This window comes from Pungitius pungitius, chromosome 13 (genome assembly GCF_949316345.1).
Source record: "Pungitius pungitius chromosome 13, fPunPun2.1, whole genome shotgun sequence".
NCBI classification, from domain to species: domain Eukaryota; kingdom Metazoa; phylum Chordata; class Actinopteri; order Perciformes; family Gasterosteidae; genus Pungitius; species Pungitius pungitius.
The window spans coordinates 12,913,605-12,941,306 of NC_084912.1; the positions used below are offsets into that span (position 1 = coordinate 12,913,605).

A 27,702-nucleotide genomic window follows, 5' to 3' on the forward strand; every position below is an offset into this window, starting at 1 on the left:
ACCCCAGCTGGCATGCATATATTCTCGCTACTGATTGAAATTGCGACCTCAGATTCACCTGCAGGTTGTGTGCTTTTGGTCATCAGGATGATTGTGTTACTTGTGGTTCCCTTCCTCAAAAACCACAGGAAACCCCCCCCCCCCTCCCCCCGCTCCCCTCAAAAGAAAGGTGCTTACTGATTTTTGTGAAATGAGCTGATTGGGAACATTTGAAGGTGACTCTGTTTTGCATGATGGATTTTATGCTCATTTAGTTTTCTTCTACTAATTGACGTATATCTCTGTCACTGAATAATGTGACCTTGTCCCATTTGCACGTTTCCATACATGCACACGAATACACATTAGTGTCACTACCCTTGATATATGAAATGATCATGCCGACAGCCACCACCACCAGCCAACTAGTTAGAGTTTTGGTTCCAAATGTGAAATTTAAAATAGAGCTCTTATGCTTTTCTCACATTATCAGTCTGAATCAACGTTAATACGTTTTTTTCTGCAGATGTAAGAATCTAGACCGAAATGATTAGTGCCTACTGCTTTCCTCTTATTGATCAGAGCAGATCTTTTAAGATATTCCTTTATGGGAGTTATAAAACATTCAGTAACTCTGTGTTTAGCAGCAACATGAGTAAATTACTGTAAACTAGTGGATCTTTAATCCCTTTATTGCCACCTATTGCTTCCGCTTGAAGCACCCAAAAGAAAGAAATTACCTTCAGGGCTGCAATCTAACTGGTTTATGTCTTTTTTCTTTTTTTTTACAGACTCCAAGAACAGCAGCAAGGATTGAATTTGTCCATCAAGGAAGTCACTGCTAAAGTAAGCCACTGTTCCTCTGACCCATTTAGTCCAAAAAGCGCAGCCTCCCCTCAGCATGCCAGTAATGAATGTTTGTGAATATCTAATGAGAAGTAAGTCCCGCTGGAAAGCCTATCCTGTGTGCCAGCGTCAACATATTAAATATGCAAACCAAATGTCTGTAGTCTTGATCTTGTTATCATGGGACTAGGCAGTGAACCCTCCATAAGAGTAAAAGTTGTTGTTTTATAAAATTGACTTTTAAAAAAGCTAAGCGAAAAATATAAATATCTGAGTAATTTTGATGAGATTTAAGCAACTGGTACTTAAGTTTGTGGTTTGATTGTAGTGGTTTGGATTGAGCTTTTTAGCAGCCCTTAGACGGATGGATTCATAGATATATGTGCACTGTGTGAAATATCTGTTTGGCTAGTACGGCTTTTGTTGGCTTTTCTATCCGTGTCAGCAATGTATTCCTGTGTGTGTGTGCGCGTGGCTTTGCATGTTTCCCCTTTGTATGTGCTGTGTCTCTGGAGTTCCCCTTTGCTTCTAAGGGGGCTATTTTCCCCTCTCACTGATCTCTATACATAGATCTCTGCAGCTCAAAAAAGCCGGAAGCAGCAGAAATCCGTTAGAAGTGTTGGTTTAAGGAAAGAGGGAGAAAGGCAGTCCGTGGCGCAGGACGGGGGCTCAGAAAAGACCACTTTGCTCTCACTTTGTTCTTTAGAAAGCCATCATCAAATTGGCTGGTCGACATTTCAATCGCGCCTTAAAGGAATATGTGGACTTTCCACTAGGACACACTTTTACCTCAATCAAAAGATTGCCCATTGTTAGGTTGAAATGAAAAGGTGTTGTTCCTAAATGAGTTAGCCACCATGTGGAAAATGGCAGACCTGCTGTGACAAAATGATTGCAGTCATGAAAGTAGTTTTTCACTTTCGCAGTTGACTTTTTTTCCCCAAGACTGAAGAACAGCTCCCCGATTTGAAATGAAATCACAGACGCAAGAATTTCTACAGTTTGAAAGGCGCTCAAGAGCAGTTTCCAGTTCATGTAGTGCGTGAAATATTATTATGCAAGGCTGTTGGTTGTATTGCTGTGGGAAGAGAACTCCCTGGAGATGTTCCCCTTCAGAAATACCAACCCATTTGACAGTCTTCTCAAAGTGTTGCAAAAAAAACACGTCAGATCCAAGACGGAGATTTTTTTTGGGAAAATCCGTCTTTGCATCCCTTTTGAGCGGTGAGAACAGTTCCTCAAAAGACAGCCGCTTCATGGGTATTGTGTCGGGGCTGTTATTCACAGTGAATACAAGGGAAAGAACAGAGGTTTAAAGGGCAGAGTGAGGGAAGATGAGGGGCCAGACGGGCGGTATCTGAAGCCATCGACTCCTCTGTGGATACAGCGGCGCGAAGGCCGTCAGGCGCCGTGACATTCAAGGCCTTTTTCCTCCCTGACATTCTAATGACGTCTTTTATGGAGATTTCATATTTCCGTGTCCGTCCACGTGAAAGGAGACGCATTCTCTTGCCTTTTCGAAAAGGTTATGGGCTAGGTAACAGATCGCCGTTGATGCTCGGCTGTGTATTCAAAGCAGGCCGAGCACAGAGGGACGGAAATGAATCCGCAAGGTCTTGTAAGAATGAGTGTCAAAAAGAGAATGAAAGTGGAATTGGAGATGAGCTCTGCATCCTGTGGGATCCATGTGTCTGCAAAGGTTTTGTTAGTTACTCCCCCCTCCCTCCCTCCCCCCCCGCCTCGCTCTCTCCTCAGCCTCTTCATGTCCTTGTTTTCCCCAGGTGGTCATGAGTCAGAGGCTGGGCAGCAGCCTGCGGAGGAAAGCCAGCGAGACTGAGACTCAGCTTCTGGCTCTGCATGAAGCCAAGCTGGCAGCCATCTCGGGTAACTACCACACCCCCGTTCAACCCTTCCTCCGTGTCGCTTCTTCTATTTACCTCATTTGCTTGGATCGGCTACCATTAGCCTCCCTTAATTATGCCGTTAATGACGGAGGCGCTCATTAATGGGCGTTGCACCGGTGCAGGTAATGACTTCAGCAGTGCCAAGGAGCTGAAGGCCGAGATGAAGGCGGTGCTCCTGGAGAGGGACCGGCTGGACGCTCTGGCTAAGAGGCTGCACAGCCTCAGCTCGGGGAGCAGCCAGGAGCTGGGCAGGATGAAGGCGCAGCGGCAGCAGCTCAGGGAGGAGCTGGCGCAGAGGGAGGCCCAGCACGGTGAGTCACGGACGCCAAGAAGAGGGGAAAACTACACGGCCCAAATCTCATTCAGAGATGGAACAACTTTTTTTATTTTAACTGGCCAACTTTCTTGCCATTTTATAGGGCGATCAATTATTGATCTTTGCCCTTTTAAACCGGCATCACCAGTTTTTTTTCCGCCACCTGCGTGTGTCTGCTTTGTAAACCAGATGTGAGGACATGCTGACCTACACACGTTGAATCAACAAGCAGCTGCCTGTTTGCATAAAGCACATTCATCATTCATCTGAAGGCCAACACTGATTTAAATTTGAGCTCTTCTTTTGTCAGCTGACGAAAAAGAAAACATGAAACTGGAAAACAATCATCAATAATCCAGCTATACTCTGATAAGGCATCGTAGTGTAGTGTAAATCAGTTGCAGTTGTCGCGATAGACGTCTGATTAGCGTCTGATTGCTAAACAGCGTGTGTACAGGTAGGTACAGGTGGCCCCCACACGAAAACACAGACACACTGGACCAAAGGCATCATCCTACTGGTGGGGATGGTAAAATAAATGCACCATTTAGCAAAATGAACACACGACAAACATTTTCTTGCCCGCTGTGACTGGAAAGCTTCAGTGTTGCTTTTCGGAAAAGGTGCTTCTCACTGTCTTTGAATACACCTTAAAAAAAAAAAAATCAATTCCAATGTGCTTCATGGGAGCTATTTGAAAGAGAAGTCTTCTCTTGATGTCCCTGCACGCTGGGAGAACATCAATGGGAGATGACTTTTCTCCCAAATGAAGGGGAAGTGATCTGCTGTCAGTGGGGAGCCGGCATCAAATTAGTTACCAGCAGGACTGGCAGTTGTTGAGAGGAAGGGGAGGGGTGGCGGGTGTGTGTGTGTGTGTGTGCGTGCAGGGGAAATGAGCTTTAGATTGTGTGAAGTAGCCAATTACCTCCAAGCTACTCAGTGCAGACATGATGGTTCGGCGTGTGAACACTCTATCTAGAGGAGATCGCAATGCCGCTTATGAAAAGGCTCACTTTTTTTTTTGACGGATGGCTTGTGTAGATTGGTTTGGCCTCATGGCTCTGGTAGAGACGTAAATTGCCTTTGACAGCACCACCTGCAGCGGTGCTTTCTTAACTCCATCAGTCACATAGGCATTTCTAAAGATTAAAAAAAAAAAAAAAAAAGGTCACTATTCTGACACATTGAGACGCGAGCCCAGAGAGAGAGAAAGGGAATCAACAAGGCCAGAACAGGTGTGCAGAGACCACAGACTGGAGCACAGGCTCCTGTTGCAACACCGAGGTGTGAAATCAGCCATCTAGCAAACACTGTTGTATAGACTGTTAAGGCCTGTGGCTGCAGGGTCCGTTGTCATGTCCTGAAGTGCCCTCTGCTGCCACTAGAGGGCAGCCTTTCATTGTGCAGCGAGGCAGAGTTGCATCAACTTTTTATGGGGGGATGCTTTGATAGCACTGTACTAGAAACCAAATAATTTTACTTGCAAATGACAGTTACTTCCCCTTAACCTTTGTGCATGAAATTCAATCACCTTTCTGATAATTGTTGTTGAAATACAGTCCTCAACACCTTGACAGACCGAGAATGAGTCGCGTTCAAGTTCACCTCGAGGCTGGGAAACAAACGGGGTGACCTGCACACGCTCGCTCTGAACAAAGGGACGGGAATGAGGCAAGAGACGCGTCACGAATGTGAGAAGAGACGGCAAGTTAATGATTGGTTGTGTGACTTGCTCGAATACTCAAGTGGGCACGCGCGCAATATGGCGTCAGGCGCGATCTCACAAAGCGTTGCTAACACCAAACAAGGGGCTCATTAAACTGTCGTCCTATTTGGTAATAAGGGGCTGGCGCATGCTATCTGGAAACTGATAGCCCACAAATAGCACATTAGCATTTCTTCAACTGGAGGAGATTAGAAATAATGGTGTGCCGCTCTTTTGCTTTCTGAGGCATTTCTAGCTCATCCTTACTGACACTAGTGTCATTCCACACCATTAAAGCCTTCTTCAAAAGGCTGATGTCATGGCACGAGCTCCAGAGCAACACATAGATCCCTGGACAAGGTCCATGCAGATGCAGCTTCAGCTTGTTGAGCGTCTCCGCCCAGCGTCCTCTGGAGTGCGGGATCTTTTTTTTGGCGCCTGGGAGCCATTACGTCCCTAATTGCCGTTGGCGGGAGTGCTGATGAATACCGAACCCATTATAGCCTGAGGTTTGATTCCCCGTTGAGAGTATAATTTTGCCCCCAAGAGAGATCTGGAGTGAGGCTAAATTTACAAATAAATAATTGAAGAGCTGACTAACATGAGTAAATGACCCCCAGGGGTGAGGACATTCAAATAGGGGGTGTCAGAGTGCTGCACTCCTCATTCATCAAAGTATTCTATAAATGCTTATTTGATGCTATTGTTAGTAGCCAGGTGGTACATTCTGTAGTCAGGCTGTCGTCTCCACATGGCTCCACCGGGACTAATTTATGTGTACGTTTTTTGGTCTTTAGCTGCATCTCCACCATCTTTCTTTAAACATCTCCCACTCCAGTGCTTTATGGTCCTTGGAAGGGAGTCGGGAGTCCATTCAGACTAAAATCAGCTTTCCATACCGGACCAGCACCTGAAGTGTACATCCAAGTACTGTCCGTCTGTGTAATTAAATAGTAAAGACAAGGACGTACATAATTTATTCATGACCCTGTTTCTATCAGGGCGCTTCTGTTGAGAACATGATGGAACATACAACAGCTCTTCTCCTATAGAGTGTCTAAATGATTGAGAGCGCTGTAGTGGTTAAGTGGACCTGGGAGAATGTTTCAAGCTTTTTGTCACTGAAGTTTTGGCAGTATTAATTTATTTTTTCCTGTGATTCAGTGTAAGAATCACTACATTGGGAGTTTTTTAACATCCATACCCATTAGAACTACTAAAAAACCAAATGAGATTGTCTGGGTTTCTACTACAATGGCTCTAAAAGGACCATTTGCGTGCGATACAACCCGAAAAGGAGGTTGAGTTTCAACAGCAAAGCTTTGTTTTTCACCAAAGTAGCTGCATTTTAGCTCCACCACTTGGCTCCAGAATCAAATAGCTTGATTAGTCTGACTTTCCATCTGGTCCCATCACCTGGTGGTCAAATACTAAACAGCCGCAAGACAATCCAATCACCCTCACCCTTTATTCCCAATTGCAAACGTGAGCGTGTTGGCACACTGACGTCAGCTTTGGCTAAAAGCACCACTCGGTCCCCGAGTACAGCCTTAAGAGAGCAGCTAGCATGGCTAGTTAAGAGAAAGGTTGTTCGTGGAAAATGTATTAGCCCAGTGCTAATGGAGTTTCTCAAAGGATACTGAGGAGATAATAGGGTGCCAGTTTAATGGAGCTGGGATGTGAGCTGTTGAGATAGTATTTCAAAGCTTTAATGGCCCCGCAATTGAGAGACTTGTTATTTGTTGGGTATTTTAGTGCTGCCCAGATTTAGCCATTTAAACAGATTTATTTATTTATTTTGCAGCCCACAGCAAAGTAAGTTTAGAATCTCTTAAAAAAAAAAAAAACTAGTTCAACTTCAGTTATGATGATAGTGAGCAAAGTCAGAGTATTTCAGTAGCCATGAATAAAAGCTATATTTTCACTTATACACTTTTTTGTATAATGATTCCTTTTGTTGTGCATTTATACGTCGCCCCGCGAATGTTTGGACCACGCCAGCTGATCCCACAGCCTCTAAGCACCATGGGTTATTGCCCGCCTGTCCCTCTCCCTCCATTGGATGCGCGGCTGCCGTTACGTTCGCATACACAGCCATCACAGCCATACGATGTCACTGTCTGCATATGCTGACTGTGTGTTTGCGTTACCTGCGGTGCCGTTGCTCTCAAACAGCGCGAGCCGAGCTTTAAACACATTAATCACCGCCGGTGCCTTCAAGTCAATTACAAAGACACGCAATTTCTCTTCTGCCTTATTATGCGCAGGCCTTCATGGCATCGGCAGTGCTGCGTCAGCACGGAGCCGCCTCTCTTTTGCCTGGCGACGACGAGGCCTCGCAGATGCTGGTCGCTTCCATTGTTACGAGGCGATGAAGAAATTGCTGCACTGTTTGCTTTCAATTAGAGAGCTGTTCAAATACTCATAATGCAGCGGCTAATGCTAAAACATTGCCGTCGTTAAAGCCCATAAACTTCCTCTGCGATATGTCCGCTCAATTTGCTTTGCTGATTGTAATTTCTTTTGTTATGAACTTTGCATCAATTTAGCTGAAGTAATTATTCCTTCTTTAGAATAATGAAGTATTCTGACCTAGATTAGTCAAGTACTTTTTGTCTTTTTCTCCTAAGTCAGAGTAACACATTCTCATAATCTTTCAATAGTTGTGTTTATTTTTTTGGATGAATGACCTCTTCAATTTTGGCCGAGGTGCTTGGCAGCGACCCCTGATGTTTAGTGGCCGCTGAGATCACCGGCGTTGAGGAGCTCACAAAAGCTCATGAATTTGTCCAGTGTGGGCTCTGTGATCGCCTTTGTAAGGTTACTTAAAAAAACAGAAATACTGCTGCATATATTAGGGACTAACAGACAGGCTCTCTTCTTAGTGCAGTATTTATTCGCATGGCCTGCCAATGACAGCAGCCTCCCGCAGACTTACAGGAAGTGGCAATATCACCCAGTGCTCTGGTTCCACTCGGCACAGGAGGAGGCTCTGCTGCTTGATGTCTGGTCCCATTCTATAAAGAAAAGATTATTTTCATCCGTCACACCCCGAAGAGGCTCACTCGAATTTGCCACCGGTTGGCATGGCGACAGGGTGGCACACTGCCTCTCAACATTATCATGGAAATAGATACTAAGTTAACAGTTACTACGATTCACGTCCTATCTGCCTTTTTCATCCGCCTTATGTATTATATGCATCCAGTTAAACTTGTATGTATATGTATTGACCGTTTCTTTTCCTCATTGTATACCATTTCTAAATATAGCTCCTGCTCTTGTTCCAACTGTAGCCTACTTATTCATCTCACATCTGTACATGCCCTGTGCCATTCCAAGTCAGGCTTAATACCCCCATGTATTATTCAATGGCTATCTCCTTGCACGCTGCCTACCGGAGCCGACATGAATGGAAGTTGACACAGGAGACTCTGTCAGGTGGGATAGGATCTCGCATAGCAATTAGAGGGGTGGTAAGTGAGCTGTCTGGTCCGCGTACACCAGATCTGCCAACCACATATTTGATGGCTACGGCAGTGGCCTCCCTCTTCCCTCTAATCGAGCACAGGGGTGTGCGTGCGTGTGTGTGTGTGTGTCCCACAGGCCCTTAGTCTGAAACTTCTTCCTTTCCTCCCCCCTGTGCCAGCCACCAGCTCGTCACGTCCTGGAGCTGATGCTGTCTAATAACTACTATCAAGACAATGATACAAATTATACTTCAAACAGAGAGATTCTGAGCAGCCAATTAGGTGACTTTTTCACTGTGTGAGCGAAGCCAAGTGGCAATATAATACAGTAGCTTCCAACCATTTTTTGCATTTTTTTCATTATTTAAAATGTCCATTTGGGACTTAATCGTGTTTTTTAATGGGTATATTTGCTCTTATTGTTTCTAGCTCGGAGAGCATCATCATCGCCGCTAAGACACAGACGTCTTATTGAATCAGAACCAACCAAAGTAATTCCTTCTCATCCATGCTGTTCAGAGGATTCCCAGTGACAGGCCCATATGTTGACAGTACTATAAAGCAGACATTAGAGAGAAAATTATGAAGGTTTTTCATTTCCTTATTGAGCAGCTTATCATACAGCACTGCAATGCAGTTTCTTTTTTTTTTCAAAGCATATATCTAAATAAAGATACAATCATTTATTTCATTTCCCTTAGAATTATATATTTTTATATATGGTCAGAAACCACTGAAGCTGACGCTTAAAATAAAGGAACTGAATTATTGACGGTATCCGCTGATAATGAGAGAGTTGAAATATATTTTCGGGCGTGTGGTGAATACATACAAGACTATGGGTGTTAAGAAGAAAAAAAATAGAAACCCGCACAAATTGGAACATGCAATTCAGACTTTGGCCAACAAAATTGCAATCAGTGCCTCTGTAGTCAGACATCCCCAGTGGGAAAGCACTCTGATTATTGAGTTGTACAGATGCTGGGATGACCAGACCCATGAGTGGGGAGGAGGACAGTTCTATGGTACCTTATAGCTTGGGTGTGCGCACGTATGTATAGGGCGCAATTTGATGTAAGTGCATCCTATTGTGTTCAAAGACCTGCTGCTGCTCTCATGTTTCATACATGAGCTCATTAACGCCGCTCAGCTTGCCCTCCTCTCCATCCTGACTAACACTCAGCCAGCCTGCGTCTGCCTCCTCAGGCACAGCTCACTGCTGGCAGAAGGGCACAGGAAGCAACATAAGCCATCCATCCATCCAACTTTATGCCCCACGGAAAGGCTCTGTATGCAGACCTATCGATGCCATGTTAGAATCCCCTTTAATCCTCCGGCCGTCTCCACCACGATCCCCTCTTACAGCAGGGACAGTCATGTTTCCTCAACCGTGTGCCAGCTGGACCTTTGTACTGATGGGTACTGTTGCAGTTTATGTGCAGAGATGATTGCTGCCATTAAGTGGCTTTATATATTGTAGCTAATTAAAAGTCAGCTTTAATTGTATAAAAGGTTGTGAATTGTTTCTAGGATACTCCATCATGGCCAATATAAGTAGTAAATGAAGTGCCCCTAACAGGCTGTCCTCTCTGCTTCTCTCTCCATACAGAAAGCAGGCTCGAAGAGAACACTACCAAGTACGTCAAGTTATTGGAGGACAGATTGCACAGGTAAGAGTGCTTTGTGCTTTTTTTAGTACAGAATCGATGGAGACTAAAAACTAAAAAAAGAGAGACAAACAGAAGCATCCTGCAGGGAATTACCTCTCATCTTTGTCGTCCTCTAAGCAGAACACCCTCCTAATTACGTCAACTCAACCATCTCATCATGCACTCACACCTTTTTCTCACTCCTTTCTCACATTCCTCTCCATTTCTCACCTGCACAATTTGTCTCCCTCCTCCCACATGTTCTACATGCTTCATTTGTCATTCCTCCACATCGGCTCAGTTACCACATTAACCCTCCTTTGTACAAACTTTTTCAGAAAATAACCCCCTGTTCTGTTGTTTCTATCTGCATCTCTGGGGTCCTAAATAACAGAGGACATGTCTTCTGTGCTGAGGGTGGCCGCGCAGGCCGCCTGTCAGTCACATAACAGGACCGCGATGTGCTGAGTAGCCGATTTATCCGAGCAGAGCCTGTGAACCCACACAAGTGTCGACACCACGCTCGTGTTTATGTTTCCTTATGGATGTCTGAGCCGTTTAGCTCGCCTCCGTCGACACAGACAGCACAGAGGAGCTGCAGAGCGATCGGCTCTTCTCCGGCAGCCTTTTGGAAAATGTCTGTGCAAGCTGCATCAGCTGTGCTTTCTATTCAGTTTTTCTAAAGCGTTCAGAGGTTAGGCCGCCTCGGCTCACTTTGTGCCTTCTTGACCCGTGCCTTTGTGTGCGAGAGCTTTCCACGTTGCATCCTTGGAGGAGGAGGGTCGGCCCTTTGAGGGGACGCCAGGAGTAGGCCACACCCAGCACGGCTGTGTTTGTTGTGGAGCGACGCGGCTCTGCGAGGTCAAGTTGCATCATGGCTGAGATCTCAGTGCCCAGCAGGGGAGCGAGGCTCGGGAAGCTTTCCGTCAACAGGGAACACAGATGCTTTGTGTTTTTACATTTACAAAAGAGGTGCAGCCTATTTCCACACACTAGAAGCCATTGTCTGGATTTAAGAAATATGTTATGCTTTAAGCTCCATTTATTCTCCCTTGAGGTAAACTTTTCAGATGTTAAATCCAGAAAGCCCTTTTATTTTTGTCCCTTCAGTCTCACACTACCAATATCAATGAAACAATAAAACAAAAGTGTAAAAGGTAAAACTGTATTATGTGATATAGAATACTTTATTATATAGATCACATGCATCTAATCGCATCACTATTGAAATAAAGAAAATTACATTAATTGGACATTCTTCGGTAATTAATTTTGCTGCTCATCACATGAGTATCCGTATATTATTTTATTGGCACAGAAGCTTTGGATCAGCTTCCATAACCAAAAGCGGTCCAGATCAAATCACATCTGCAGCTTTGCCTCCATGCGAGGGCCGATAGCTTCCTCCAGCTCCAGTTTGGCACAGTGACACATATTTGGCTTGATTGAATGGGCAATTATCCTCACATGAGTACGTATGCACGCGCGCACACACACACACACACACACACACACACACACACACACACACACACACACACACACACACACACACACACACACACACACACACACACACACTCTTTCTCCACTGTAAATTTTATAAGTCAGCTCTAACGTACATTACTGTTTATGGAGAGCGCTGGAGATGTGATGTGAGGGGAGGAAGAGGGGGGACGGGGGAGGAGGAGGGAGGCAGATTAGTACTGGTGAGCTGTCTGGTCTCCGTGGAGACGGGAGGTTTTGAAAAAACCAATTATCTCTTCCTTGCTAAAGACTAGAACAGGATGTTAGATCAGCGCAGATGCTGTAAGTGTGTCACCAGAACAAAAATCATTTTTCATTTCAGATGAGCAGCAGTGCACAGTTGTTTAATACATTATGTAGATGCTTCATTAGGAAATGCCTCTTGAATATTTCCGACATTAATGCATTCTTCTGTTAAGATTTGGATGTCGTTTATCATATTTAATGGATACAATGCAACTGGCCCTAGTCAAGTCATTAACATACTAAGAAAAGACATGTTCTCCTAGTTAAAAGCGACGGAGCAGGGAGTGAAAAAAAACAACCTATTAGTACTTTCAATGTACACATTTGTGAACATGGAGGACAAATATACAGTATGTGTGTATAACAGAGGAAACGTGGTTTTCTGCTGTTAAAAACCTCCCCGGACATCAAGCCACCCGGCTTACTAACTGTTCAGTTTGCTACCACACATTCTCCCTTTGAATGTCACCATAATATTAGCACCTCTCCTCAGTTGGTGTTACTTGAGATGTTGCCGTGTGATTAAGGTGAAAACATCATCATCTCCTTTGTGCTTTCTCGTGTGAATTCTCACTGTGTTTATGGCTTTTGGGGGATGCTAAATATCAGGAGCACTGAGATGAAGCTTCAGCATTCGTTTAATTCTATCCCGGGTAATAATGTCTTGGGGAAATGGCTGATAGTTTGATAGCTTAAAAACTCCAGCTGTGACTGAAGATAGGGTCTGTGTTTCCACAGGCGGTCCGTCATTGGTATTCATGTGTGAGAGACCCGAGGACGCGGCTGAGCATATGAACCGGATGCCGAGCGGAGTTCAGTGTGGGCCCGCTTTGTGCTTTCCCACCCTGCAGAGGTCTAACTGAACCCGCTGGTCCCGGCTGAACCAGGCCGCCCCCTCCCTCCCTCCCTCCTTCCTTCCAAACGCACATTCTTACAATCCTTCCTGCGTCTGTTTCGGGTCCGTAATGGCCGGAGGAGAAACAGAGCAGTCCTGTCAGTCAGCGGTCCCAACAGGAGTGGCTGAGACACGGTAGAAGGACTCCTTATTACGGGGCCCGTCAGCGGGGCAGCCACCAATGAACCCCCCCCGGGGGGGGGGGGAGGAGATCGTCCCTACGGGCACCAGGAGGCCGCCCTCAGAGGGATGAACTGACTTGTTGTCTGCGTTCCCCGTGCCATGAAGCTTCTTCTTTGACGAGAAGTGTTTGGCGAGGCTTTCACATTTTTGGAGGAAATGTGGGAAAAAAACCTGAATCCCCACATGGAATGATTGACGAGGCTTTGTGTGTCAGCTAAACACGTGTGCCCACCCGTATCCGTGTGCGAGTGTGTCTCCCTCCACTTCAGAAGAGGCGAATAATAACAATGGCGCGGCTCACTGGGTGCGTCCCCACTAAAGCCGCGCGGCGAAGTGCAGGGGGGGGGGGGGCACAGCAATTTTTCCATTGTCTGGGTGCCAAATGAAGGTTAGGAAATGCCTGAGAGGCGTGCTTTGGCAAAGTACAGAGGTTGGCAGCCCTTTCAGGCCGGAGATGGGCTGGAATACAAGTGGCATTCAATTTGTTTAGGGGGCCTCGTGATGGCGAGAGTGGATGGAACAGAGGGAGAGATTAAACACTATTGTCTGAGTGTATTCTGCCTTTGAGTTTGTTTACATGGGATGTTGAATGAGCAATTTCTCAAATCTTAATTGCACAGCAAGGAGGCACTCTATTAAAAATGCTGAATATATTATAGGGCTATATCATAGGGCTTGTATGTTAATACATGTGTGCTTGGGGCATGTAATGGTAGATACATCTCTAATATAAAACCCTTCTTCAATCTTCATCCTGTAAAGGAACAAATCCTTGTTTCTCTAAACCATGTCAAAAAGCTGGAACATTGATCAACGGATTTGGTCCTAAAATGACCAATGATGTAAAATATGACCATAATTACTTGGGAATAATTTGTTAACTACGGTTCCTGAAAGAATGAGGGAAGAATAAGGGAAACACAATGTTTTGAAAAGCTCTCAGTTGTGAGCTGTATTTTATTTGGTTTGCCTCGACACAGTGACCAGCTTAACTTAAATAATGCTACAATAAACAAAGAAATCCACTGGTCAGTGACCGTGTTGCTCACCATTCAATCGGGTTGTTTTGTTTTTTTACGGGAACCCTCCGTTTTAACACTGGGAGCTTTGGTCCGGGACGTTACAAGGGTCAGTGCCGAGGGAGAGTGAAAAAAAAAAAAGAATGACTGATGGTAACTTACTGTGTAGATAAACAAAAAGCAATCTTCTTGTCCTCCCCCTGAACTCCTGCTCAGTGACCCCAGCAGGGATGAACACAACCTGCCTCTGTCTTCTGTCTCTGCTGCAGCGCTTTGAAGAGAAGGGCAGCGCACGCCGCTCACTCTCATTACACTTTGTCAATGGAATAACAATCGCTGAATGATTCGTGCCCGCCCACATTCTTTTGTCAGCGCTCCATTATAGAGATGTTATTAAAGATGTCCTTTACTGTGCCTTTACAACTACGGCGCTCTGCTGTCGTGCTGCGGTTCTCAGTCGTGACTTGCGTCCTCAGTGGAAGTTGCTCTTGCTTTTGGTGTCGTCGTGACGTCAGCATTCCGTCGCAACATACTTGGAAAACACGACAAACTATGTTTAGCATTGCGTTGCGTCATTGTTGTACCTCTGTTTAGTGCTGAGCTGCAGACAGAAAATGAGCCTATAGTTAAGCGGAAAGTGGGGGCAAATGCGCAGCTTCAGAGTGGAAGCAGATGCCTCTGTTTAGTTCCACAAGCGCACCGATCAACACCTCTAAAGGTCTGAAATGAACATTTTACGTGAGTTGTTTGAGCGGCTGCGTGCTTGGGTTTCCTTTAGGGCCGCTTTGCACTCCATAAAATGCCACTTCCCACGCTGAAGTTTCAACAGATACAAGTTGACGAGAAAAATATGGAAAACTCTGACCCATGCGTAGGCACATTAAACAAGAGATTTGCGACACAGATGGTGAGGTGGGGAATTGAAGCTATACTGCAGGACGATGCGTTAAACACATTTAATTTAATAGCTTGTGCTAGTGAGCCATAACTATTCCATAATCACCTTTTAATCGTAAAAGCTATAAGCAAAGTCAAATCTCAAATCAGATTTAGCTCGTTACATCCATAGAGCACTGAATTGGATCAGCTCAACACGATCAGGTGTGGAAATACAAGGGAATAAAGCATTGAATGATTTCACAACACACTTAACAATAAGTCAATCTACAGATAGCTACAGGTAGATACAGGTAGCTAGATGATGAGTAAAAAGACATGTGACCAAATAAATAATATACATGAATACAGCTGTTGAGTATAGTTTCAGTATCATGCCATTTCTAACTATCATATTTTTAATTATCTGGATTGTGCCCGTTGTCTCTCTAGCTGTGGCTGTCCGGGCTTGGATCGGATCTGGGACGCCGACCTGGAGGCGTGTCACCTGTTCTTGCGAGGCCTCCAGCTGCGAACTCCCAGCTGCAGCGGAGGAGACATCGAGGACCCCCCCCCTGCAGCGGTCCATCCTCCAACCCGGCCATGCACCAAAGAAGAAGAAGAAGAAGACTGTGCCATGCTGACCGCACTAGGCGGGCGCTGGTGTCCCGACGCCAACTTGCAGAACTCAGAGTTCACGAAGGTACCGCCGACGTCTGCTGTGCTAACAGACATTTAGATGCTAAATCTAGAAGATGCCCCTCTGAGTCCATCATTGATGTCTCACACGATTTCAACACATGACAACACATCTTTGCTTCTGAGCAAAGTCTTATTTAAAGATTCACTTATTTTTTGACTCCGTGCCTGACTCACTACTAGATGGTAGTTTTTCCATTAGTTCATACGCCGTTCTCAGAATATAAAAAGTCTGTCGGCTTCAGCCAGATGAGCAGCAGGCCATTAGCACTTTTGCTCAAAGGTAATTTTTTCAAACAAGGAAAATATGGGTGCCAACCGCTTGGACCATTTTTGGCTTCCATGGAGAGTTTTTTTCTTCAACAGAGTGCAGATTTAAGAGCCTCTTTTTCTACGTGACTACCTGCGTTTAGCGTGAGTGCATACGTGTGTGTGTGTGTGTGTGTGTGTGTGTGTGTGTGTGTGTGTGTGCATGCACACTGGCTTACACATAGCGAGTTGAGGTCCACTGCCTCAGGGCAGAGTCAAACTCATTCTCCCATCACACTCCTCCGCCCACGCAGTCTGACAGACTTGTTTGAGATAGGAACAAAGCCAACATTCATGAAAAAAATAAAATAAATTGCACATCTACCAGAGAGCCTTTCTGAGACTACAATCTGTTAGTTTAGTACAAAGACTTATTTCTATCCTGTTTGCTTGTTTTCTTGGATTTACCAAAATATTTCTCAATGACTTTAATGGTGATAGTTTGCAGAATTCCCACATGCGTGTTAATTAGAACTGACATTCTTATTTAATTCTTCAACTCAACCTTCTCCCATAGTTCTTTGTACAGCCATAACTGTAAACCTTGCATTGACGTCTTCTTTCCCTACCCTGCCTGACAGCGTGTTTACAAACTGCATGGATCTATTTTCTGCTTTTCCTTCTTTTCTCTGGTTTCCTATCTCCCCCCGAAAGCCCGGCCCCTCCTAACATTTCTCAGAGAACTAAAAGGTGAGACAGCCAACCATTTCTCTCTCTTGTCTCCCGTGCGCTTCTCTCTGTCTACTGCATCCTATGAGCTAAAAACCCTTGAGCTCAATGGAGCTAAAATGTCATATGTGTCAGGTGGCTGGAAAAGTACATTTTAGGAAGTTCAAGGTTTTGGCAGGAATCCATGAAGATTTCACAAAATTTGTGCTGTTCTATTTACAAATATCAACTTTGCATCGAATTAGTTTGCACACAATACGGTAAAAACAACCTAGGGCGTTCACGGACGGGATGAAAAAGCACATCTTATGCTCTTTTTAACGCTTACCATAAAACATGGACAACCCAACTAACATGATCTTACTTTCGTGTTGAAAATATTATTGTACTCTTTTGTCAAAGAGAAAAGGGGGATAGCAGCAAATTAAGTGCACACGTTTTGTCCTGCAGCTTTGGCTTTTTCCTTTCGAGAAGCAAACACTAGTGAAGAATCTTGGAAATCTTGATATTATAATAATAATTTAGCCATATAGTATATATCTGCTTACGTCACTTTTCTAAATATATTCAAGGACCCACATATCAAAAGGCTTTGCATCTGAAGGCGCCAGACAATGGAGGAGTATTTGAATCAGCTGAATGGCATAAAACCTTTCAATCTGTAGCTGGAAAATTGCCTGTGACAGATTACATGCTGGAAGTAATTGAAAAGAGCAAAGAAAATCCAGTTTGTGGGATTGGATCAAAAGATCTAGCGATTAAACTGTCTGATCTCAGATACCGTACCTAGCATGAAGTTACATGTGCCGTAATTTAGTAATAAATCAATAAAATTGAGCTAATTGCTATTTTGTTGTTACTCTGCCTTCTTACCCTAAAGCCAAAAACAATATGTTAGCCTCGATTAGGTGCAGTTATAATTACCCCCTTCCTTAGTGAAGAATAACAATAACACACTTTGAATACTAACAAAGGAAACCTGCAGTACAGATGAGCCGGTTAATCTATTTCCTCCTTGTCAGTTTTGGTGATTAATAATTACAACCTCCTCTCATTATGATGATGCTGCGCACATACAGTACACAGCTAACATAATTGCATTTTCAATAATTCATGAGCAGCGTGGCCTCAACAAATGTCCCCCTTTTGTTGCAGAAATTGGAGGAGTTTTTGTTCTGCATGGAGGAGAATCACCCCGAGGTTGGTAACGCCAACACTGTCCCTAAAGAGCGGAATGTGATCAGTGTGATTAAAGTGTCCGTTGCTTTGACACTGGGCTCACTGCGATTCAGAGGAATCCATCACTCGACCATAAGTTGAACGTGACCTTTGCCGCCCGGTCGATGCTGATCTACATGAGAAGCGTTGGGTGGTGTGGCTGACTGAGATTGCACAATAGCATGAACCGACCTTTATCTAAACAGGGAAGAGTTTTGCTGAGTATGTATTCTCCTTTCAACGCCTCCCTGCTTTAAATCCATACGTTTATATTCATCCGCACCCGCTTGCCAAATGGCGGGGAAAGATGGATACGTGTACCCAGAGAGTGTCTCGTGGAGGATTTAAAACCAGAACATACCGATGTGAGTCTTATTTCATCCTGGATGTGCAGCTGTCAAACGAAAAGAGCTGTTGGCCTGGCAACAGATAAGACACTCGGGGTGAGGTCAAAGTATACGAGCACGAGATTTAACAGTGGCAACACACGCCTTGCTTCTGTGTTGTCTCCATACGTGAGCGCAAGTGAAAAGGACACCGACTGTTAGGAACCCCTGTTATCTTAAATAGCCAGTGAGCCACAAGGTACAACTGTGAAATCTGCCTGAAAACGGTTGTCATTTCTTCAGCTGCCAAAACCTTTGAACTCCAGCTAGAAAGGAGAAGCCTGCCGTCGCCTACCGCGCTCTGAAATCAAGGAGCTATTGTTGAGAAAAACAACCGATTACTTGTGTGAGAATAGAGAGCTTAGCAACAGTAGCTAAGGTTGAAATGGTCATTTGGTGTACGGGACAGCGACTTGCGGTGCTTGTTGAAAACCGACGGATGTAGTCGAGTCGTTGCGGTGTTTGATGTGACGGCTGATTAAATGACGATGGTACGTTTGTGTCACAGGGGACGGGATGGCGCTGCGGAGGAGCTGGATTCCCCGCCTCGTAGGCCACCTGACCTCTTTCTCCTTTCAATAATGACTTTAAGTAAATGATTTCCACTCAGCCGCTGCCAAGCCGCTGCCCCGCTGCCACAATGGAGATTGATTGGTGTGTGCGCTAGTGTGTCTTTACTCTTGTAATCTCTCCTAATTGTTCTTTTATCCTCTCAAGGTCCTTACACTACCTTCTTCATACCGACTCGCTCGCAGTACCTTGTATGTTTTAAATACTTTACCGAATTGAAAACAGCTTTTAATGAGATTTATTAGTGCATTTTGTTAATGATAATGTGGTTTCACTAACCCTGTTCAAAGGGATGATTTCTGTGTCAAAGTTTCATGCAGCATTCGAATTGTTGACGATCTTCATAAATTATTGTTTCTGTAACTAACAGGTAATTAGGTAAAGTACATGTGATGTCGCTGGCAATTATCTTCACAAAAAGTCTCATATTTTGACAATAGTTGATAAAAGACTAGCGGCCAATGGAAATGTTCTAAAATTGAATCTTATTTCCACTTCACACCTTTAAAGTGACAAAATCAAACATACTCAAAACTGTCAGTTTGCAAACTAGAATTGATTTCGGAGGGTGCAGTTAATGGATACAATTTTCCAACAATGAATGCAACATATTAAAGCAAACTGAGAAGAGGTAAAAAAAAAAAAATAGTACTAACTAAAAGTATCCCTTTTATAAAAGACATTTTTCTCTTTGTGACGTTTTCAGTTGCACTTTGCAGAGTTGCATGAATTGTGGGAGTTATAAAAACGGAAGAACTTTGAATACTTGTATACTAGCTATACTTACAATGGGTCAATACTGGTACAAGAAGTACGAGCATTAGACAGAAAACAAATGCAGGTGGGGATCAGACTTCCGGAAGAAAGTACGTTTTCTAAATACGTTTTCTAGTCTGCACGGTTACTTTGTAGAATATCCCTCACTTGGTGGGAAAACGTTTGGTAGTGTCCAGTACAGATTTGGGGCAAAGTGACAGACCGTAACACCTCATCATGTAACCGCACTCGTTTCTAAACGACCTTGCAGACGGCCCTTGAAACTGATTTCCAAGTGCGCCGCCAGTAACTCGCTAATAAAGGCATTGCTGATAAAAGAAAAACACAAGAAAATGACAAGCCTGCCAATTTCTTTTGGAGTTCAAAATGAATTCAGCGGCTTTATTGTTTGGTACAATCAATTGTGACCTTGAGAGTTGTACCAGTGGCATATAATTGCTTTGTATTGCCTCTTACATCACCCATGGGAACATCCACAATTACCTGCTGTCTCTCGCTGTGTATTGCTTAAATAACCATACCAGCGCAAACATGAGTCGGAATATTGAATTTCTAAACAATCTGTGCTTCTGCAGCCTGCTTTGTTTACCGTTGTTGGAATAACATAAAGCACTAATGTGCATCAGGAATAAACACGCACATGTACATGTACGCGGGGGATACTATGATACAAATTTCCGTGTTGTTGAAATCTCAAACCAGATGGGTTTTTTTCCACCATTTGTTGATCACCTACAGGAGCAAAATAACACCTTTTTAATAGTTGTTTAAAAAGGTTTGTGCACGAAGGGATGTTTTTCAACGGCGTCTTCTATCCTCTGGCTTTATTGATTCTACGAAGGCTGACTGGAGGCTTTAAACTAAAGTATAGAATCAATCAGCTGAACAAACACAGGGCTTTTATCTGCTAAAGAAGCTCCTAACATTGACAAACAAACAGCTCGGTCAATCTATAAGTGGACTGTCTTGCTTCTTGGAATAGGAGGAGCGATGCCCGAGGACCGAGCTCTGTCAAAGAGTCTTTGTTCATTTAAATGCCTCCCACACAAAAACGTGACGTTAAATCGTTTGTCCGGTGAGCTTTTCAACTCTTAAAGTCATTCAGAAGTCCTTAATCGCATGAGGGACGACTTGCTCATATCGCCGGGCCTCGGGGGCCGTTTGGTTGTACATTTCTTTTGGGGCGTTAGATCATTCGGAGAATAAGTGCTGTTCCAGGACAGAGACCAGAGACCAGCAACTTTCCATTCATTGTTTTGACACCTCTGAGCTGCAGGGAGTCGATGTTTTCTACCTGCAGCCATGACTCGGATCAGACTTTCCATGTGTTGGTTGACAAGGACACCGGGTCTGCGGCTGTGTGTCTATCTGCTCGAAGTGTATCTGTGTGCTCCTGCATGTGTGTGTCTGCGTTCCCTGCGCTTGATCAGTGTAAAGAAACTAGGACACAACGTGTGCAACCGGCCCGTTCTAATTATGGCCGGCTCTGCTCCCTGCTGCACTCTGCTCCTCCATCACCCCCGACATTTCCACCGGCAACCTCAGGTGATGTGCAGCCACTCCGCTGAACGCTGTACACACCCATGTGGTGTGTTTATTTTGGACACCATGACCTTGACGCCTTAACAAACAGAGATTTGGGCAGCCTTCTATCTTTTGTCTGTCCAGACAATCTGCACTTCAGACTTGTTTTGAGAATGTATTGTCAAACAGATGAAATGTGCCTTGGGACACTGCGAATGGCTCCGTGTTAAAGCTCTGACTCATAAGAGCACGTATTCAATTTAACAGGAATTAAATGGATTAAAGAGAAAACAAATGCACCTATGCCCTCTTAATGCTTGTATAACAGCAATCATTGTAACTGAAGTAGGCCTCCAAGCGTCACCTTTGATGATTCATTCGATTATATGAATTCAAACAAGAGATTTGAGACGACATATGCTCACTACTCGTTGACGCAAAAGCGTAGTCATATCAAATCGGTCGTCATTTACATTGTGACAGAATCATATTAATGATGGGTTGAAAAGTGTAGGCAGTGCTGAAGTGACTGCATTCTCATCAGAATGGGAGTCCTCTGGGTACAGAAATGAGTCTGCAGCCAGTCCGCCACGCTATAGGCCGACCTGCCTACTGCGGCGTTGTGGTTTTCAGTTCATTAAGGTTCATTGTAACCTTTTTGGGCAACTAAAAGTGATCAATTTTACTTGACTGCACCCCGTTGTGTCACTTCTGGTAACAAAAAGTCAAAAGGCCACACTCAAACCTTCAAAGGAGTAGTCAAAATAATGAGGAGATTGTCTTAGTTGTCTTAGTCTATAGTTCTGATTACTTTCATATGAGATAAAGGATGCAGAGGTTTGTACTGTGTAGTTATAGGCACTAATGTACAAAAATGATTAGAAATTGAGTTTGCATTACAGAATGGATATGTGAAATGTGTACGATGTGGTTGTTGACCAGGCAGAGAGTGGCTACTAAAACACTACCCAGTTGCAAAATGGGAATTGGCCAAATAGGATCCAGTGTCTGAGCTTGGTGTATACCCGAGTACACGCCACAGGAAAGGTTATACATACATAATCCGAGTAAACATGAGCTGATACCAACTGACAAGTAACTTGTTGATTAGACAGTTCTGGCGATTGGCTTCTTACATCATCGGGACCATTGTGGGGGAATCAGAGATTATGCAGCACTTTAGTCCTCTGATGTGTATATTTATGTGGAGTGCTAACAAGGATATGATAAGCATTATTGTTTTTATAAGGCTGCAAAATTGTCTTCATGTTATGAACAAAGACTATCAGGTACAAACCGGTCTTTTTTTAACACAGAATAAGGACCCCGATTTCAGTCTTAATTTGGTTTGGTCCGCACCAGGTTTTGACTGAGTGCTTTCAGGAATCAGGAAACATTTATTGCCATTATTTGTTCGACATACATGGAATTTGGCGGTTGGTGCATGACAGAAGACAGTACAAACAAATCGTACCAAACGGACCGGAGTTTGTTTTAACCAAACTAAAAAAAGATTTGGTGGGAAAGCGCTCTGAAAGTAAGAATATCTCTGCTTCCATTTAGACCTTCAGTGTCTTCTGAATGTCGCCTGAGAGTTTTTGGAAGTGAAATTTTAAATCGCTATTGATAACCACCAGTTTAATTCGCTTTGACTACGTTTTAGCAAAATTACTACAAAGCTCCACAATATTGTTGTGCTGTAACGCCCCCTTTTCCCTTTTAGGTTGTTTTTGTCAGATAGACTTGTGTTTATTCTTATTATATCAGACACATTGCAGCTTCAATCATCCCCTTCTTTTAACCAGCGTTTCTATTCCTCGCCAGGATGGCTGCAGCGAGACGGCGGAGCTGACAGAGCGCTGCGAGCTCATCAGTGACAGGCTTTTGACCTTGGAAGATGAATTGCAGACGGCCATAGTGAAGCGGGATCGTGCCCGTACCCATATCCTTTCACCGCTCTCTAGATATAATGTATGCTATCTGTGTTGTGTTTCTGTCTGTGTCCATCCATCCTAAGGACCTAGTTTCCTCGAGGTCTTCCAACTCTTAAAAAAAAAAAAAAAAAGCACACAGCCAAACTACCTTTAGGCTCTCTGATGTTCTGTGACTTTACCTTTGGAGGAAAAAAATCAACCTGTCTTATTTGACATTATGGGTCCATTCAGGGAAGGGATTGAAGATAAACTGGGATCAGAGGATCTTTCTTGACGGGGTGGACATGCCAGCTGAAAAATGAAATAGTAACAGTCCATGTGAGGTTATTAGAGGGCGCTTGATGTGGGCTGCCAGTCACCACGGGCTGAGATTAAAGTCGGCGAACAGGAGCAGCGGATTGGAATGTCACCGTAATGACTCTGCTCCCGTCATATCTTCATGTCCATCCTCCCGCTGACCCTCGCCCCCCCCCCCCCCCCCCTCCCTCCTCCGTCTGCTTACTTCCACTTGCTGGATCTGGCTCGGAGGAAATTACAATATCTATGATAATGACTCAAATGAAACCGTTGAAGCTGATTACAGGTCACAATACATAATTTTCCGCGCTAATTAGAAAGCTGATTGGAAATAGATTAGTATGTTTTTCTCTCTCTCAACTTTTCCCCTCTACACTGGGAGCTTATTAATGTGGATAGAACAGTAATATTTTGTCAATTTTGCCATACAACCTGCTGCTATTTTGTGTCACGCCCTTAAAACGGTCTGCCAAAACATGATCTAATAAAGATATTGATTTCATTTTAGGATCTCCAAAAGCTCTGCATAATTCTGTTCGTCCTTCACTCCGTTGAAGTGTGGCCAGATTTCTTTTGCCTCTGATTAGATTCACGTCCGTCGCTGCGCTGTCAGGGGTCAGAGCGGGCTCCTGGTCTGAGTGCAGGATATCAGTGCAGCCAGGCAGTTAGGAGACAGACGGATGAGCCTCTTTCCACCCCTCGGTGGCCGCGTCCTTACATGCCGTTCATCTCAGTCTTTGGAAGTGAATGCTAATTCACCGTGGACACTCGAAGACACTGAAGATGTGGGACAATTTTGCTGTTGGGTTGCAGAATTGGAACAGAGACGGAACCTAAGATGATGCTACTGTTGCCATAGTGACAGGAAGATCAAATCCCCCCCAGTTTCTAAGGGTCTTAATTGAGTCTCTTCTCTCAATATAAGGCCGGAGATGGAAAACTACTGAGACTGAAATTTAAAAACAGAAGAAAAATGAGGAGGCAAATCTGTAGCTGGTTTTAAAAAAGCTCTTATTTGTGACCTTAAAAGTGTTGCATATTGTCTTCATTTTTTATGAAAAGCTTTTTAACGGCTAGTTAATTATTAATGAGGACGATCAATGTCCATTCAGACAGGAAAACGACCCATCAGGCCCTCATCTGTCATCAGAGCCATCCCTTTGATTTACCACTTAAGATGGACACTTGCACGATTAATTCAATCTTCTAAGCGGGTTAAACAACCCCCACCCTAATGACAGCCTGGATCCTGTTTCCTTGAGGGTTTATGAATAATTTAGATGGGCAGTCTGTTTGTTTGGGTCCCCACATCGCCGCCCAGCTCCACGGATGAGATGAGCTCATGAATAGGGAATTGGATGGGGTTAAATTGGGTATGACTTGATGATCTGTCCCAGTAATCCGTTTGGTGGCCAAATTGGAGATTGATGACTTCGTCAGGTTAAGGCTGTCCTCTGCCATTACCGTTATCCATCGCCGGCCACAAGTGTCACACAATGTGCCCCCCGATATGCATCTGCAGGCGAGCTGTTTATTTGCATGTTAATGTGATTGTCCGTTTGTGTCAGATTCCTCCTTAACGCACGCCGCACAGTCGTTGGAGAAGGAGGTTCAGGAAGTAAAAGCCACTTTACAGACCATGCTGGCACAGCTCAAAGAGGAAGAAGAGGGGGAAGAGGAAGTGAACGGGTTACACGATGATGACCTCATGAGGAACGAGACTGCAGAAGAAGAGGAAGAAGAGGAAGATGAAGACGAAGAAGACGAGGAGGAGGAGGAGGAGGAGGACCAGTACTTTAGTGACAGCTGGGGCGTTTGAAATGGACTCATGTAGGGTTTTATGACCACTCACACACAGACACGCTCTGAGAGCCTGACCACAGCTTTGCAGCTGGATCGACCTCTCATCCATTTACTGTAAAGCCTCACAAGCAGCCTCTGTGATTCTGCTGAATGCTTCCAGTACAAAGCGCCGGAGAACCCGCGGAACGCTTCATCCGTCTAGAGACGGACAGACATGAAGGATTTTCATTCAATTACTAAATATAAGACACTTTAATACATTTTTCTCAATCTTTACGTCAGCTAGGCACTTCTGTGTGTTTTCTGTACGAATGGACTCCAGTTACGTGTCATTTTATCCATGAAATAACTACATCTACACAATGTGAGCTCACTTGAACACAAAAGCTCATATTTCCTACCGGTCTTAAAGCACTGCATGCTGGGAGAGAATACGAAAATATTCTTATGCATGTAGGAAATATTGAAGGATAAAGTACCTGTGGAATATCAGTAATTGTTTTGTAAAGTCTTTGTAACTGCCACTGATATGTTTTATTGGACTTAATATCAGCACACAATCTTCATTCCACTGGGTGTCACGTCACTTTTGCCAGAAACACTTGCACCCATTAATCAGTTTTTTTTTTTAATTGCCTGTGGAACTTGAACTCTCTGTATCTTATTTCATATTTATTCCTCACGGCATCTCACTAATTACAGAGTGCACCGTTCAGCCTCGTGTTTTGTCTCGCCGTTTTCTTCCTGTGTTGAGTTACAGCTCCTGTGGTTATTTCACCTCATATAAAATGTGCGGGCATGCGGCAAGGCAAGAGAGGGCAGTGGTGACATGTAGGAGACATCAATACGGTAATAAAAGGTCCTCTTGTGAGCTCTTTAGGGGATACATGGGCTTCTATTGTTATCTCGCCTCAGCAGCGGCGGTGTTGCTAATTGGGAGGCGGCCTCGCAGAGGACACGGTGGAGGAAGTGGGATGATGTTGCTTTGTCTCCATCTCGTTTTTTTTTTTTGCAGCAGCAGCAGCAGCAGGGACCTGTTCTGGGATCCTCAGAAGCACGTCTGCCGTGTCGCGCTCTCTGGGCCGCAAACACAGCTGAGTGCTCAGGTTTTTTTTTCCAGAAGCACAATGAGCCTTTTCTCTCTGGCCGGGTTGCAAGCCGCTTGCCAGGACAGAAGTGTCCACATCTGCCGGACCACAGACAGAGCCTGGTTGACACACACACACACACACACACACACACACACACCTCCCTGACAAACCTCTTTGCCTCATAATGGAATATGTGCTTGCATAAAAATAGCCACTGGAAATTTTAAACAAGGTGATTTTCAGCTGGCAGATATAGCAGAGTGAGATGTTTCCTGAAGGAGGCATCATGAAGTGTAACCAATCGACCTAAAGTTCTTAGTTGCCTTAAGTTAATGATCATTTTGAAATATCATTTGACACATTTTCCAGCTGACCTTAAATGAGAACCCGCTAAAGTGGGTTTATGATATATTGGTATTGTACTGAAGCTGTACGTCTCAGGCAAAACGTCACCATCCCCGCAGCTCCACTTCACATGTGGAAAAATTGAAAGATTGACACACCTGCTGTGCATAGTTACGGTTGCTAAGCTGTGATTGGACAATTGCTGTTTGGGAGAGCTGGTTGGCAAATGTGTTGAGCCTTCTGGCAGTTTTCTGCTCATGCAGCACGGAGCTTTTTCTACATTGAGTAAAATCAATCCACATGACGATATAAAATGTGCCAGTGAGATGAATTGGTCTGTGTCTGAACCTAATTTATTAATATTTAAGAGATTATTTGTCACCGAGTTTCATCCACAAATACTGTCACAAAAAATGACGTGAAAGAAAAGTGATATTCAATCCCTTATGAATAATATATCATGGCAGAATGAATTCTTTTTAGGAAGGTCTGGACTTGGGTGTACGGTTTTGAATTTGCATTTGATGCCGTGCTGAGCTGTTATGTTGTCTGATAGGTACATGTACAAACTCTCTGAACCATAGGACACTCCCTAGCATCTTAGACACCACTAATTAATGCAAATTGTTTTTTTTTTTGTGTGTTCGTGCCTTTCACATCCTTAGAGATCCTCGTATGCTCCTCCGAAAACGACACCTCTGTTATGTGTGAGCGACTGCGTGTCAGTTCTGCTCATTGAGTCAGTGAAGTTTATTCTCCTGAGTGTGGGTTTTTGTACGGAGCCAAAACTGGACATTGGACTCACGGTGACTTTTTATGCCACTTTTTACTCATTTTAAATAGCACATGCTTCAACTGTTTAAAATATTCAACTGAACCTAAATAGGGAGGATATTCCGGTGGAAATAATATGCATTTGAATCATTTAAGTATTACAAGTCTTTCCATTTCAAAACCGACATATTTCTCTGCACAAACAAGACACAGAGCATACTAAGCAGACAACAGAAAATAGCCTGCCTTCTTCTTCTTTCATGTGGTCTGAGCCGAACATTGAAAATCGCACTTAATTACAAACACTGTGCCAGCGGGAGCAGCAGTCTCCTCAGAAACAGACCCTCGGTACTTATGGTCTATGTAAAATCACAGCGTTGCAGGAAATGCACTCAGGCCGCAAGCACATGTGTACTTATATCTTCTTATTGATATCTAATTTACAACACTTGCCCTTTCAGAAATGACTCTTAGTAAAACTAAGAGCCCTTTAGAAGGAACACAGGGGTTTAAGGGGGAAGAAGTGGAAGGTGTGCAGGAAACAAGCGTCAGCTGGAGAGTGTAGAGAGAGTTTTAGCAATTGTGCAAAAACCCCAACGGAAATATCACTCCTTTACATATTTTATCATTCAGACTCAACTTGAAATAATGAACCTCCATGTGATCTATCCTGAGGAAAAAAAATAACAGA

The 27,702-nt window shown here is 44.1% G+C and overlaps 2 protein-coding genes across 4 annotated transcripts in view; one reads left to right on the plus strand and one right to left on the minus strand.

Moving 5' to 3' along the window:
- The window catches only part of disc1 (DISC1 scaffold protein), a 34,801-nt gene extending 9,287 nt beyond the window's left edge, over positions 1 to 25,514 (plus strand). For 2 of the 3 annotated variants that reach the window (XM_062566628.1, XM_062566630.1), the window contains exons 7-14: positions 771 to 825; positions 2,607 to 2,709; positions 2,852 to 3,040; positions 9,830 to 9,890; positions 15,069 to 15,318; positions 17,448 to 17,492; positions 22,592 to 22,708; positions 24,590 to 25,514. In XM_062566628.1, coding sequence (XP_062422612.1) covers positions 771 to 825; positions 2,607 to 2,709; positions 2,852 to 3,040; positions 9,830 to 9,890; positions 15,069 to 15,318; positions 17,448 to 17,492; positions 22,592 to 22,708; positions 24,590 to 24,817 — 1,048 coding nt within the window. In that variant the 3' untranslated portion in view covers positions 24,818 to 25,514. The remainder of the gene's footprint in view (positions 1 to 770; positions 826 to 2,606; positions 2,710 to 2,851; positions 3,041 to 9,829; positions 9,891 to 15,068; positions 15,319 to 17,447; positions 17,493 to 22,591; positions 22,709 to 24,589) is intronic. The other variant, XM_062566629.1, reaches the window with a different exon arrangement.
- Positions 25,515 to 25,818: 304 nt separating this feature from the next.
- LOC119214223 (signal-induced proliferation-associated 1-like protein 2) overlaps positions 25,819 to 27,702 on the minus strand; it is a 102,681-nt gene continuing 100,797 nt past the window's right edge. Inside the window, exon 23 of the transcript XR_009957226.1 lies at positions 25,819 to 26,049. The gene's annotated coding sequence lies outside the window, so the exon portion shown is untranslated. The remainder of the gene's footprint in view (positions 26,050 to 27,702) is intronic.